The sequence below is a fragment of the Limanda limanda genome, chromosome 4 (assembly GCF_963576545.1).
Source record: "Limanda limanda chromosome 4, fLimLim1.1, whole genome shotgun sequence".
NCBI lineage: Eukaryota > Metazoa > Chordata > Actinopteri > Pleuronectiformes > Pleuronectidae > Limanda > Limanda limanda.
This window is the reverse complement of record NC_083639.1, coordinates 26,074,951-26,087,498: the sequence shown is the minus strand read 5'-3', so window position 1 is coordinate 26,087,498 and position 12,548 is coordinate 26,074,951. Positions and strand designations below refer to the sequence as shown.

The following is a 12,548-nucleotide window of genomic DNA, read 5'->3' as shown; positions in this document are numbered from 1 at the left end:
ACTCCTACAGACTGGAGTTACTGGGACGAGCTCAGTGGTCAGAGACGACTGGAAGTGAATTCCATGAAATGTAAGGACTTGTTCTTCTGTATGAACAGAAACATGTATTTGTGTGTTGGACGTTTCCTGAGGAAAAGAAGCAACAATATCTTTCAAGTGAAGAAAGAAAACATCTTGTCATGCATGTTGCATGAATCACATCTGATTGCATCAGCAATTATTATCACACCTCACTGTGTCAGTGATGTATCATCACATGGTTTGTTACCTGTTGATTAATATTGATCTTTGCTGTGAAAACATCTAAATGTCCTTTTTGTGGACGTGTTTTCATCAGGATTTTAACTTTGAATTTCTCTGTTCAGTCAAAAATTATCAGTTTTAAGATCCAAACATTTATTTCATTTTCTTTATGAACGAGAACATCTTGTCATGCATGTTGCATGAATCACATCTGACTGCATCAGCAGTTATTATTGTACCTCACTGTTCTTTGTGTATTAGAGTTTTATCATTATATGATAACATTTGTTAACTATTGATCAGTATTGATTGTCGTCATTAACAAATATTTCTGTCCTTTTTATGGACATTACTCAGAATGGATCTGTTTTAGGATCCAACATTTTTCTCTTTTACAAAGATTTTACTTAATATCACTATTTTCCAGTGATACTTTTGTTTTCCATTGTGTGTCATGTATTGTTAAAATACAACACAACTGTAATATTTTCCAACTATGGAAATGTACTGATCAAATTGATCAAATATCTTAATTATCCTTTTTTGGATATTTTGTCATAATTGACGCTCCATCACTTGTTGTGATTGTTGAAAACTGATCTGTTAAGGTCACAATGTCTATTTATTTTACAGTAAAGGTACAAATGTAATATCAAAAGTTTGATTATTAAGCATAATGTTTATAATTGTGAAAACTTATTTTCCATGTGGAAAAATGCTGTGAAAGTACAGTGAGCACTGTGTCCTCACATGCTGTCCACTGTTTGTCTTTTATAAAGACACTTGTTCCCTCACTCTCTCTGAGTTCACTGTGTCTTGTAGAAATCTGCAAGGTGTTGTTGTGACGTATCGTCACCTCTAGTTGGCGCTGTCATACTCTCATTGTGACTTTTTGAATAAACAAACTTTCAAATGAAACATTTTTCTCTTGTCATTGTGTTTTAAAGTGACCCTCTTTATTAAGACGAATTTTCAATTTTAATCCTAATTGATATATATCTACAGCATTACTCCTGCATTTAATTACAAACAAATACAAATAATTAATACAATTGAGTTTCAGTTGAGATTGTTTTTCAATGAAATTAGGTCATAAATGTTACATCACTCTGTCCATATGGAATAAATCAAGACATTTAATGCAATCACGTTAAAGACACTTCTCCTGGACCAGGATTTTATGATATTAGTGCATTTCAGGTGTTTTAATTTAAGATATTTTAAGTTAGTCATCTTCAAAGAGAACACACATTGTCTGTAACGTGACGTGTAACATGACACACTTGTATTGTTGTGTCAGTGAAAGCAGTGAAAGGACTGAGTGTGGGAAACCAGAGGAAACTCCCTCACAGAGCCTGCGGAACCATAGATCCTGACCTTTGACCTGAGGCCACTAAATTATTTATAAGGGACATCGGTCCCAAAAAGTTCTTGATAAGTTTTAAACGTAAATACACTTAATTTTTTTTCTCGTTGTAGTGAAATACCGTTCACCAGATGTAACCGTTATTCTAGCAAAAGTGGACTTGACTGTGACTTAACCTGTTAATCTGTGACCTTTTACTAGAAGAGAACATATACTGATGTTCTTTATGACAAAATATAATTTGAATGGACATTAAGTTAATTTAGTGTTGTCACATATCACTGTTTGTGTCTATTTATAATGTTATTAGGGTTTACCAACACTTGTGTAGTGCATTAAGGCAAGTCTACTTTAAGACAAGACAATATAATCGCAGAGGGGACGACAAGAACAACAAGTATCAGTGTGAAGTAATAAATCAGTAAACATACAACATAAATGTAAGGAAATATACAAATAGTACCAAAATATACAGTTTAACCAGGACTGAATAAATTAAATAATGAGTAAAATCAAACCAGAGTTAATGGTAGTTAAGTTGTTTTTCATGATCAGAAAAATATCATGAATATGTCCATTATTCATAACATTTAAGCATTATACCACAATTATAAATAAAGGTTTAAATAAAGTTTATGTTATGGTATGAGTGAGGTACAAACGAAATTGATGAGTTCATATGTAGAAAGTCAGCGTTTGTGATCTATTTGTTAAACTGGCACCAAGTTGTCCTTGTGTCCAGATGCAGCAGCTGTGTGGTCTTGTGTCTGCTGGTGTGAGTAGAAAGTTTCTCTCAGTTTCCCACACTCAGGGTTTGAATGATGTGGTCAGTGAACGACAAAAGCTCTTTGAAAGCAGCTTTAGTGACAGAACTTGGGCGTGTGCTGCGATGGAGACACTGACCTGACGTCAGCCCACCGGCCATCTGGAGGGAAACAACCTCATTGGATCCCTGCCAGTTTTTTAAATATACATTTTTTTTAAAAAGTACATCAAGTCTCTGCTCTGCTCGAACTACCCCGGCACCTGCATTTTTGAGCTTGTGGTGATAAAGCTAAATTTAGGATAAATCCTTTTTATAAATCATCAACTGGCTTTGTATCTGGAGTGTGTGTGTGTGTGTGTGTGTGTGTGTGTGTGTGTGGGGGGGGGGGGGGTAACGGCAGCTGTTTCCTGAAGTGTGCCAAATCCCTCTGGACAAAAGACGACTGCTGGTGTGGATAAAGATGCTAATCAGACTGGACTGTGATTCAGTCGACTGCAGCTTTCCCACACTCTGACCACACACTGTTCACGCTGAGACATGTTCAGGCACAACCGTCCCTGCCCAACCACACAGGGATCAATCCTTTTATTTTCATTTTACTTTGTTTTATTGTTGACTCTATATAAAAAACAATGAAATTGGAGAAGTAACATAATAAATTCAACATTTGCCATAGACGAGGATTGTAAATTGGTTATTATTTTATTTTATTCTATTTAGAAATTAACTGCAATCAAAACAAAAAAATTGAGAGCTTCTCAAACACAGTATTAAGACTGACACTGAACAATATCCTGTCATAATACTGTATATATTAATAATATAAACAAAATATATATAAAAGTTTTACTTTCAGATTCAAGATTGAGAAAGTTTATTGTCACTTCTCTGTAGATCCGCTGTGCAGGCAGGATGAGATAGTGTTTATAGGTGAACATAATCAAAATGAATAATGAATATACAGCTTGAAAGTGAATTAAACAAAACAACACAATCCCACACGTCAGTTAAAGTCAAGTGAAAAGTGTTGAGTGCAGTTATGAGCGTCAGTACATTTAAGCTTATATAAAACAACAAGTAGAGCAGCTGTGAATTGTATATATAAATCTATGTAATATTAAAATAATTAAATCTGTTATTCAGTAGATTAGAAAAATATGTCTTTGTTATATTTGCATGATTTTCTGAACGTTTCATGTTGGCTGCCGTTGCCTCTGTTGAGCTCTGGTCAGGTTTTCATTCTGATTCCTCCACATTCGCTCCTTAACCTCATCGGGAGCAGAGGTCTCCATCTATTGTCCCTCCAGACTCTGTGAGAGCGTTTCTTCTGGTTTCCCACAATCTGTTGTGTCTCTGCTTTCACCAGACCAACAATAGATGTGAGTCTCATTAACCATCACAGTTCCTTCAAAGTTTTCACATTCCAGCACCATCAACTGAGGAATGTGCCAAAACTATGAATTATTTATCTTCACCAGAGGAATGACGGGAATCCTCCACTTGACTTTTGATTTTTAAACAAATAGAGTGGATGGAAGATGACAGTCGATGTGAGTCAAGATAAAATAAGTTTGTTGTGTGTCTATGAAATAAACTCCAGATGTGATACTGATGTTTATCATTAAAGTGTGATGTCACAATACTCTGCTAGTTATGTAAGTAAAATTATGAAAGGAACATTAAAAAAAACTGCAGAACTTGACATAAGAAAAATTGAGTTGAGGACAAAAAGAGTTTGTATTCAATTGATTTATTTTTTGAACTCAGTCATTCGTTTCATAAAATATGTGATGATGCATCACAACAACAACTTGGTGACATTTCCAAGAAACACTGCACTCAAAATGAGTAGAGGAATTTCCGTCTTCACAAAAGACAAACGAGATTCATCATCATCCAGTTTTACACCAAACTTTTCTAAATGACCTTAAAACTGATCACAGATCACATCAAGTAAAGATAATCACAAAGTGATCAATGCTGGTTGTAAATCAGGACATTTTTGTATAACAAAAATTATTGGGATGTATCAGCTTAAAGAACAAACCTTTTTAACAAAAGGATGAAAATACAAAGTGATCTGAAAACTGATCAAATATCAAAGACATAAAAAATTAAGTCAATTCTGTAAAAAGTGTCCAAACAGAGAACAAATACATCTGTGAAGTCACAGAAGTGATACACATGTGAACAGTCATTCATGTATGACTGGATTCATGCACCAGCACAAAGACTCTTTCTGAAAATGAAAGATAAAGTTGATATATTTCAATATTTTCCACAGGAAATAAAAACAAATTCTCCACAGGAAAATTCGATAAACACAATAAAGTATTTAAGAAGCTTCTGATTCGATATGAAGCAAAATCTTTTGACAAAGAGTTAACAAGTTTGGATCTTATAACAGATCAGAGAGATTAAAGTGAAGTAAAGAATATTCGGACAATATGTCCACATCAGTGTTTCTAATAAAAACACAGCAGTCACTGGAAAATTGTAACAAAGTGACATTAAAAAAAATCCTTAAGAAGAAAAGAATCATTTGGATCTTACAACAGATCAAATTTGGCAAATACCAGAGATTAAAAGATTTTACGTTTCTGATCAAAATGATCAATATTGGTGAAACATATTTAAATGTTTCCACTGTTTTCTCTTCAACCATGAAGTACAGTGAGGTATAATACGAAAACATGTAATCATGTAATGATATATCACTGATACAGTGAGGTTCAATAATAACTGCTGATGCAGTCAGATGTGATCATGCAACATGCATGACAAGATGTTCTCGTTCATAAAGAAAATGAAATAAACATTTGGATCTTATAACAGATCATTTTTGACTGAACAGAGAAATTCAAAGTTAAAATCCTGATGAAAACACAAAAAGGACATTTATATGTTTTCACAGCAAAGATCAATATAAATCAATAGGTAACAAACCATGTGATGATATATCACTGACACAGTGAGGTGTGATAATTATTGCTGATGCAATCAGATGTGATTCATGCAACATGCATGACAAGATGTTTTCTTTCTTCACTTGAAAGATATTGTTGCTTCTTTTCCTCAGGAAACGTCCAACACACAAATACATGTTTCTGTTCTTACAGAAGAACAAGTCCTTACATTTCATGGAATTCACTTCCAGTCGTCTCTGACCACTGAGCTCGTCCCAGTTTGTCTGCTGGTAACTCCAGTGTGTAGGAGTCTACCACGGCCTCCAGGGGGCGCTGCTGACTGGACTCTGGTCTTTGGTGATGCTGCTGTGGACTGTGGAGCTCAGAGGAGAGAAGTCAGCCTCTCTCAGCTTCTCCTCAGAGGAAGACTGCAGCTTGTGGACGTGCTTCATCAGTCTTCTCTGCTGCTGGTTCTGCTGCAGCAGCTGTGTCATGAAGCAAACGGTCATCTCCAGGATGTCTGCTTTCTCCAGCTTGGAGTCTGGCTGCTGGTTGAGGAACTCTGGACCCAGGAGAGACTTGAGCTGCTCGATGCTGCTGTTGATTCGCTCTCTGCGTAACTTCTCCACCAGAGGCTTTCTGAGCTGCAGGGACAAGAACAAAGTTAGTCATCAAGTCATTCTGGAGTCAAGAGTCAGCATGAACAAACACAAGCTCTCGTAGAAGAAGAGCACGTCTCCTTGAATCTTCAATTTACCTTGTGGCTCCGAGTCAGATGCTCCTGAGAGTTGGTCATTGCTGCAGTGATTGTAGGAGCCATGTGTGGATCTCTGTGCTGTAGAGGTCTGTGTAGAGACAATCTGATCTCTGCTGCCTTCATCCCTCCTATTTATAGTCCCACATCTCCATATCAATATGTGGGTCTGGGGCTGGCTGCAGGTTCCCACAGTCTCAGCCAATCAGAGAGCTCGGGGAGACAATAGTGCTGAATGGTGCTAATGCCTCAGGGACAATAGTTAGATCTCAGGGGAACAGGTGGAGGACTGGGGGGGTGATGGAGAGAGACTCACAGAGCTCTGTGTGGATCTGGGAAAGTGGTGACCCTGTAGAGAGCAGATCTGCTGCCTGATGCTGATCAAAGACTTTGACTGAGCACACGCTCGTCAGCACACGTGAAGAAGAAAAGCTTCATGTTGTTTTGTATGAATTTATGACACATAACGTGAAAATATATATATTTAACACAAGAAGAAATTGTTAATATGTAGTTTTTAACTTCCACTGAGACAAATATCCAAATACTTTTATAATTATAATATAATAATATCCTATTATTTTAAAAGATTGTATCTCCTCAAAATGCAACATTCTTCAAAAAGTGTGTTTTAGTATTTGATAAAACAGTGTGAAGTCCTTTTATGTGGTTAAAAATAAACTCTGGATTTTAATGGTGCTGCTGTCCAGATGTAGCAGAGTCTTTTGACACGTGCCTCGTTGTGAGTGTGCGTGTGTGTTTGTGTGTGTAAGTGTGTGTGTGTGTGCGTAAGTGTGTGGGTGTGTGTGTCTAAGTGTGTGTGTGTGTGTGTGAGTAACAAGCTCAGCTCACTTTCCCACACCGACTCCCTGAGCTTTGGTCAATGAACAACAAAGAGACGTGTGTGACAGATGCTGCTGTGTGTTGTCATGGAAACACTGCCTGATCCATCTGGAGGGAAACGATCCCATTGGCTGATTCTGATCAATTGTAAACTCTGAAATAACAGAAAAACTGAACTTTGGTAAAGTTTCAACAAAGTGTCTTTAGCGTCACATGTTTTTACTTCTAATAGTCGTCATATAAACTTCAGTCATAACCACGTGTGATTGTTGATCATGGATCTGATCAGCTCCATACATGTTAGTGTGTGTGTGTGTGTGTGTGTGTGTGTGTGTAGGGGGGGCCTTCCTGGGGGGGTGCTTGTTTGATGAAGTGTGCCAAACCCCTGTGGAGGATTCCTCTGCTGCAGCTGGAGTGGACGTCATTCCCACTCAGCTCTGAGCTCCACAGTTTTCCCGCTCTCTGTCCGTCAGCAGGAAACACACACGAGCCTCAACACAAGTGACGTGTGTGAGGTTTGTGTCTCAGGCAGCGAGTGGACAGACGTGTCCTGTCCTCAGACTGTTACACAGGGAGACACGGGGCAGGAGCAAAGAGTCTGAATCAACTGTTATTAACTCATTAATTCATGTTATAAAATGCAAAAGTTACATTTGTATTGTGTTTTAATTTCATAAGATCTAAATATTCTCATTTATCTGTATGGTCATTCATTTGCTGAAAAAATAATGATAAAAATAATAAACTCTGTTCATAAAGCACCTTTCAATCCCAGTTACAAGATGCTTTACAAGGTAAAAATTAAGAATTTAAGGCCACAATAGGAAACATTAAACAAGCAGTTTGTAAATCACACAGAATTAGAGAATAAAATGTTACAGATGAGAAAAGAGTCAAATCAAAACAGAAATTACACAAATTGAAATGATTAAAATAATTGGTATAATATCAAAGCTTTATTGAAACTAAATAAAAACAAATAACAAGTTGAAGGGGAATTCAGATTCCAACTTCTTAGAGAACAAACCTCTGAAATATAATATTAATAGAGTTTTAAAATAGGAGGAGTTTGACAGATGCATTTTTTACAAATGAAGCCTCTAGTGAACTTTTTCCTTCTCACTGGACTTTGACTCATGTTTGTCTCATGACGTAATGATCCTGTGTTGTCTTGTGTTTGTGTCTCTTCATGTGTTTGGTATTTGGTTCTAATGTTGTATTTCTGATGGTTTTATGTATTTTTTTAAACAACCAAGTTTCTGCTCTGATAATAACTCTGTCTTGTCCTGTCAGCTCTGCTCCTCCCCCAGTTCATGAGTGGTTTGAAGCCAGTTTAATATTTAGATGCAGAGTCTTTTTAATGTGTGTTTTGAGGTCAGATGTCAGAGGTCAGGATCTATGGTCCCTCAGGCTCTGTGAGTGAGTTTCCTCTGGTTTCCCACACTCACAAGTGTGTCCTGTTGTACGTCACGTTACAGACAATGTGTGTTCTCTTTGAAGATGACTAACCTTAAATATCTTAAATTAAAACACCTGAAACGCAGCAATATAGAAACCTAATTCTGCAGGAAAAGTGTCTTTGAAGTGATTATGTTACAATTTAATTAAATTTCTGGATTTATTCCACATAGACAGAGTGATGTAACAGTTATGACCTAAATTCATTGAAAAACTATCTCAACTAAACTCAATTGAATTAATTATTATTTTTATTTGTTTGTAATTAAATGCAGGAGCAATGGTGCAGATCTATATTAATTAAAATAAATCATTTAAATAGGGTCACTTTAAAACCCAATGACAAGAGAAAACATTTTCATCTGAAAGTTTGTTTATTCAACAAGTCACAATGAGAGTATGACAGCGCCAACTAGAGGTGACGATGCGTCACAACAACAACTTGTAGATTTCTACAAGACACAGTGAACTCAGAGAGAGTGAGGGAACAAGTGTCTTTATAAAAGACAAACAGTGGACAGCATGTAAGGACACAGTGCTCACTGTACTTTCACAGGATTTCTCCACATGGAAAATAAGTTTGATGTTAATTTACAAAGGTAAAAACAGTTAAAACACAAATGACTTTATAACAAATCACATTGTTCTTACTGATCAGGAACTTCAATTAGTTTTCAGAAGTAAAAACAAATGGTCACAAGAAACTGTGACATTAAGTTTAAACTTTTACAGTAAAAGAATAAACATATTGATCTTTAAACAGATCAGTTTTCAACAATCACATAAAGTGATGGAGATTCCAATACGACAAAATATCCAAATCAGGACAATGAAGATTATGATCAACATGATCAAAACTATTCAAGAGGAAACATTGTTACTATGTAATTCATATTATGAACACATGACGCAAAATGGAGAACAAATGTATCTCAAGGAAACTGTGATGAAACAAAACCTTCACAAAAGAAAAAATATTGATCTTAAAACAGATCAGTTGTGACTAATCACACAGATTAAAGTAAAGTCCGATTAGAACATGTCCATAAAAAGGACAAATATCTTCTCATGACAAAGACCAATACTGATCAATAGTTAACAAATGTTATCATATGATGATATAACACAAATACATGAAGTATAGTGAGGGACAATAATAACTGCTAATGCAGTCAGATGTGATTCATGCAACATGCATGACAAGATGTTCTCATTCATAAAGAAAATGAAATAAACGTTTTGATCTTAAAACAGATCATTTTTGACAGAGAAATTCAAAGTTAAAATCCTGATGAAAACACGTCCACAAAAAGGACATTTAGATGTTTTCACAGCAAAGATCAATGTTAATCAATAGGTAACAAACCATGTGATGATACATCACTGACACAGTGAGGTTTGATAGTAATTGCTGATGCAATCAGATGTGATTCATGCAACATGCATGACAAGATGTTTTCTTTCTTCACTTGAAAGATATTGTTGCTTCTTTTCCTCAGGAAACGTCCAACACACAAATACATGTTTCTGTTCATACAGAAGAACAAGTCCTTACATTTCATGGAATTCACTTCCAGTCGTCTCTGACCACTGAGCTCGTCCCAGTTTGTCTGCTGGTAACTCCAGTGTGTAGGAGTCTACCACGGCCTCCAGGGGGCGCTGCTGACTGGACTCTTGTCTTTGGAGATGCTGCTGTGGACTGTGGAGCTCAGAGGAGAGAAGTCAGCCTCTCTCAGCTTCTCCTCAGAGGAAGACTGCAGCTTGTGGACGTGCTTCATCAGTCTTCTCTGCTGCTGGTTCTGCTGCAGCAGCTGTGTCATGAAGCAAACGGTCATCTCCAGGATGTCTGCTTTCTCCAGCTTGGAGTCTGGCTGCTGGTTGAGGAACTCTGGACCCAGGAGAGACTTGAGCTGCTCGATGCTGCTGTTGATTCTCTCTCTGCGTAACTTCTCCACCAGAGGCTTTCTGAGCTGCAGAGACAAGAACAAAGTTAGTCATCAAGTCATTCTGGAGTCAAGAGTCAGCATGAACAAACACAAGCTCTCGTGGAAGAAGAGCACGTCTCTTTGAATCTTCAATTTACCTTGTGGCTCCGAGTCAGATGTTCCTGAGAGTTGGTCATTGCTGCAGTGATTGTAGGAGCCATGTGTGGATCTCTGTGCTGTAGAGGTCTGTGTAGAGACAATCTGATCTCTGCTGCCTTCATCCCTCCTATTTATAGTCCCACATCTCCATATCAATGTGTGGGTCTGGGGCTGGCTGCAGGTTCCCACAGTCTCAGCCAATCAGAGAGCTCGGGGAGACAATAGTGCTGAATGGTGCTAATGCCTCAGGGACAATAGTTAGATCTCAGGGGAACAGGTGGAGGACTGGGGGGGGGGCGATGGAGAGAGACTCACAGAGCTCTGTGTGGATCTGGGAAAGTGGTGACCCTGTAGAGAGCAGATCTGCTGCCTGATGCTGATCAATGACTTTGACTGAGCACACGCTCGTCAGCACACGTGTCAAACCAGAGACTCTTCATCAGCAGAAGGAGATGAAGGTGAAGTGCAAAATCTCTACGGTGAAGTTTAACACAAACACTGAACTCTGTTTCTGCAAGTTTACAAATCCTCTACAAACTTTTTAAAATAAAAAAAACTGTAAACAGAGTTGCAGTGAATTGCTTTCTTGAATTTCATTGTAAACTTTTATATATATCTTTAGTTTCTGTTAAAATATAAAACATTACTTCTTTAACTCACTAGAGATCAACATCAGATATCATTATTTATTTTTTCATTAATGATTGAATAAATGAAGTTGTCCTTGTGTCCAGATGCAGCAGCTGTGTGGTCTTGTGTCTGCTGGTGTGAGTAGAAAGTTTCTCTCAGTTTCCCACACTCAGGGTTTGAATGATGTGGTCAGTGAACGACAAAAGCTCTTTGAAAGCAGCTTTAGTGACAGAACGTGGGCGTGTGCTGCGATGGAGACACTGACCTGACGTCAGCCCACCGGCCATCTGGAGGGAAACAACCTCATTGGATCCCTCTGAGATCTGATGGTTTTTAAATATAAACTAAAATTACATGAAGCATCAGGAGCTAATTGGCAACTATTTCATCTGAAACTATAAAATATGTTATTTAGTCAAAACAGAGAGTTTGTATTCACGACTTGATTTAAGATTCAGAGCAGATCTGCTGCCTGAACCTTTTTATTGATGAACGATGTAACTTTAAATATAGAACGTTCAACTTCTACCACTTTTATTCTGCCTGAATAAAGAATTTTGATTATTAATTTTGAATTTTTCCCTTTGTTTCCCTAAACAAATTCCTGTATTGATCAGTTTATTTGAATACGTGTGTCATGTCCACACTGTATTTACATGGTGTAACCAGGAGGATCCTGCAGCTGTCCAGATGTGTCCTCTGACTTCAGGGTGAGTAGAACGTGTCTCTCAGGTTCCCACTGACTCAATGAACCACAGACACACTTTGAATGGAGCTTTGTGGCTGATCCTGGACGTGTGTTGTCGTAGAAACAGAGCCCAGCGTCAGCGACCATCTGGAGGGAAAGACCCTCATTGGCTGTCTCTGACAGTTTGTACAGTTCAAACACACAAATGATCACAAAGATTCAACTCAATTAATCTGTCAGATTATTTTATCCACTTTTAATCTGTGTGAAACATGTTGATGGTCCACTCATAAGTGTGTGGTGGAGTCAGCAGCTGGATCCAACAGTGGTCTCTCTACACGAGGGAGGGAGGGTGAGGCAGCTGTTTCCTGAAGTGTGCCAACTCCCTCTGGAGAAGAGTGGACTGCTACTGGAGTCAAGGAGGATCATCAGCTCTTCTCTCCAGATCTTTCCGTCACTCCTTTTCTCTACAGTGACAGTCTGCTTATACAATTAATCATAATATGAAGTAATTGAATCAACAGTTTAATTTCTACATATTGTTCTTTTATTTTGACAAGGTCTTGTTTTCACCATAAACTGTATATATAGGTTTTCACTGAACATTTAACATAATGATGTGATCCTGAAATATTAGTGGAATAAAACAAATTAGATATTGTACATTTCAATTTCTAAGTGAAGTCTAAATATTACTTCACATAAAAGACATGATTATAAGTAAAAGTACAGATTATAGAACTACTGAAGGACATTTTATTATGTTGGCAAAAAATACTAAGTTTAAGGACGAACATATTGAGAAGGATT

The 12,548-nt window shown here is 37.4% G+C and overlaps 2 protein-coding genes across 2 annotated transcripts; both read right to left on the bottom strand.

Annotated features, from left to right (window-relative positions):
- Positions 1-5,592: 5,592 nt before the first annotated feature.
- Positions 5,593-6,161, bottom strand: LOC133000639 (transcription factor HES-2-like). The gene is made up of 2 exons (XM_061070586.1): positions 6,039-6,161; positions 5,593-5,925 (listed from the first exon to the last, which is right to left on the bottom strand). Exons 1-2 carry the CDS (start codon positions 6,159-6,161, stop codon positions 5,593-5,595), a joined length of 456 nt encoding a protein of 151 aa, XP_060926569.1.
- A 3,812-nt stretch (positions 6,162-9,973) lies between these two features.
- Positions 9,974-10,542, bottom strand: LOC133000632 (transcription factor HES-2-like). The gene is made up of 2 exons (XM_061070580.1): positions 10,420-10,542; positions 9,974-10,306 (listed from the first exon to the last, which is right to left on the bottom strand). Exons 1-2 carry the CDS (start codon positions 10,540-10,542, stop codon positions 9,974-9,976), a joined length of 456 nt encoding a protein of 151 aa, XP_060926563.1.
- Between the last annotated feature and the right edge of the window lie 2,006 nt (positions 10,543-12,548).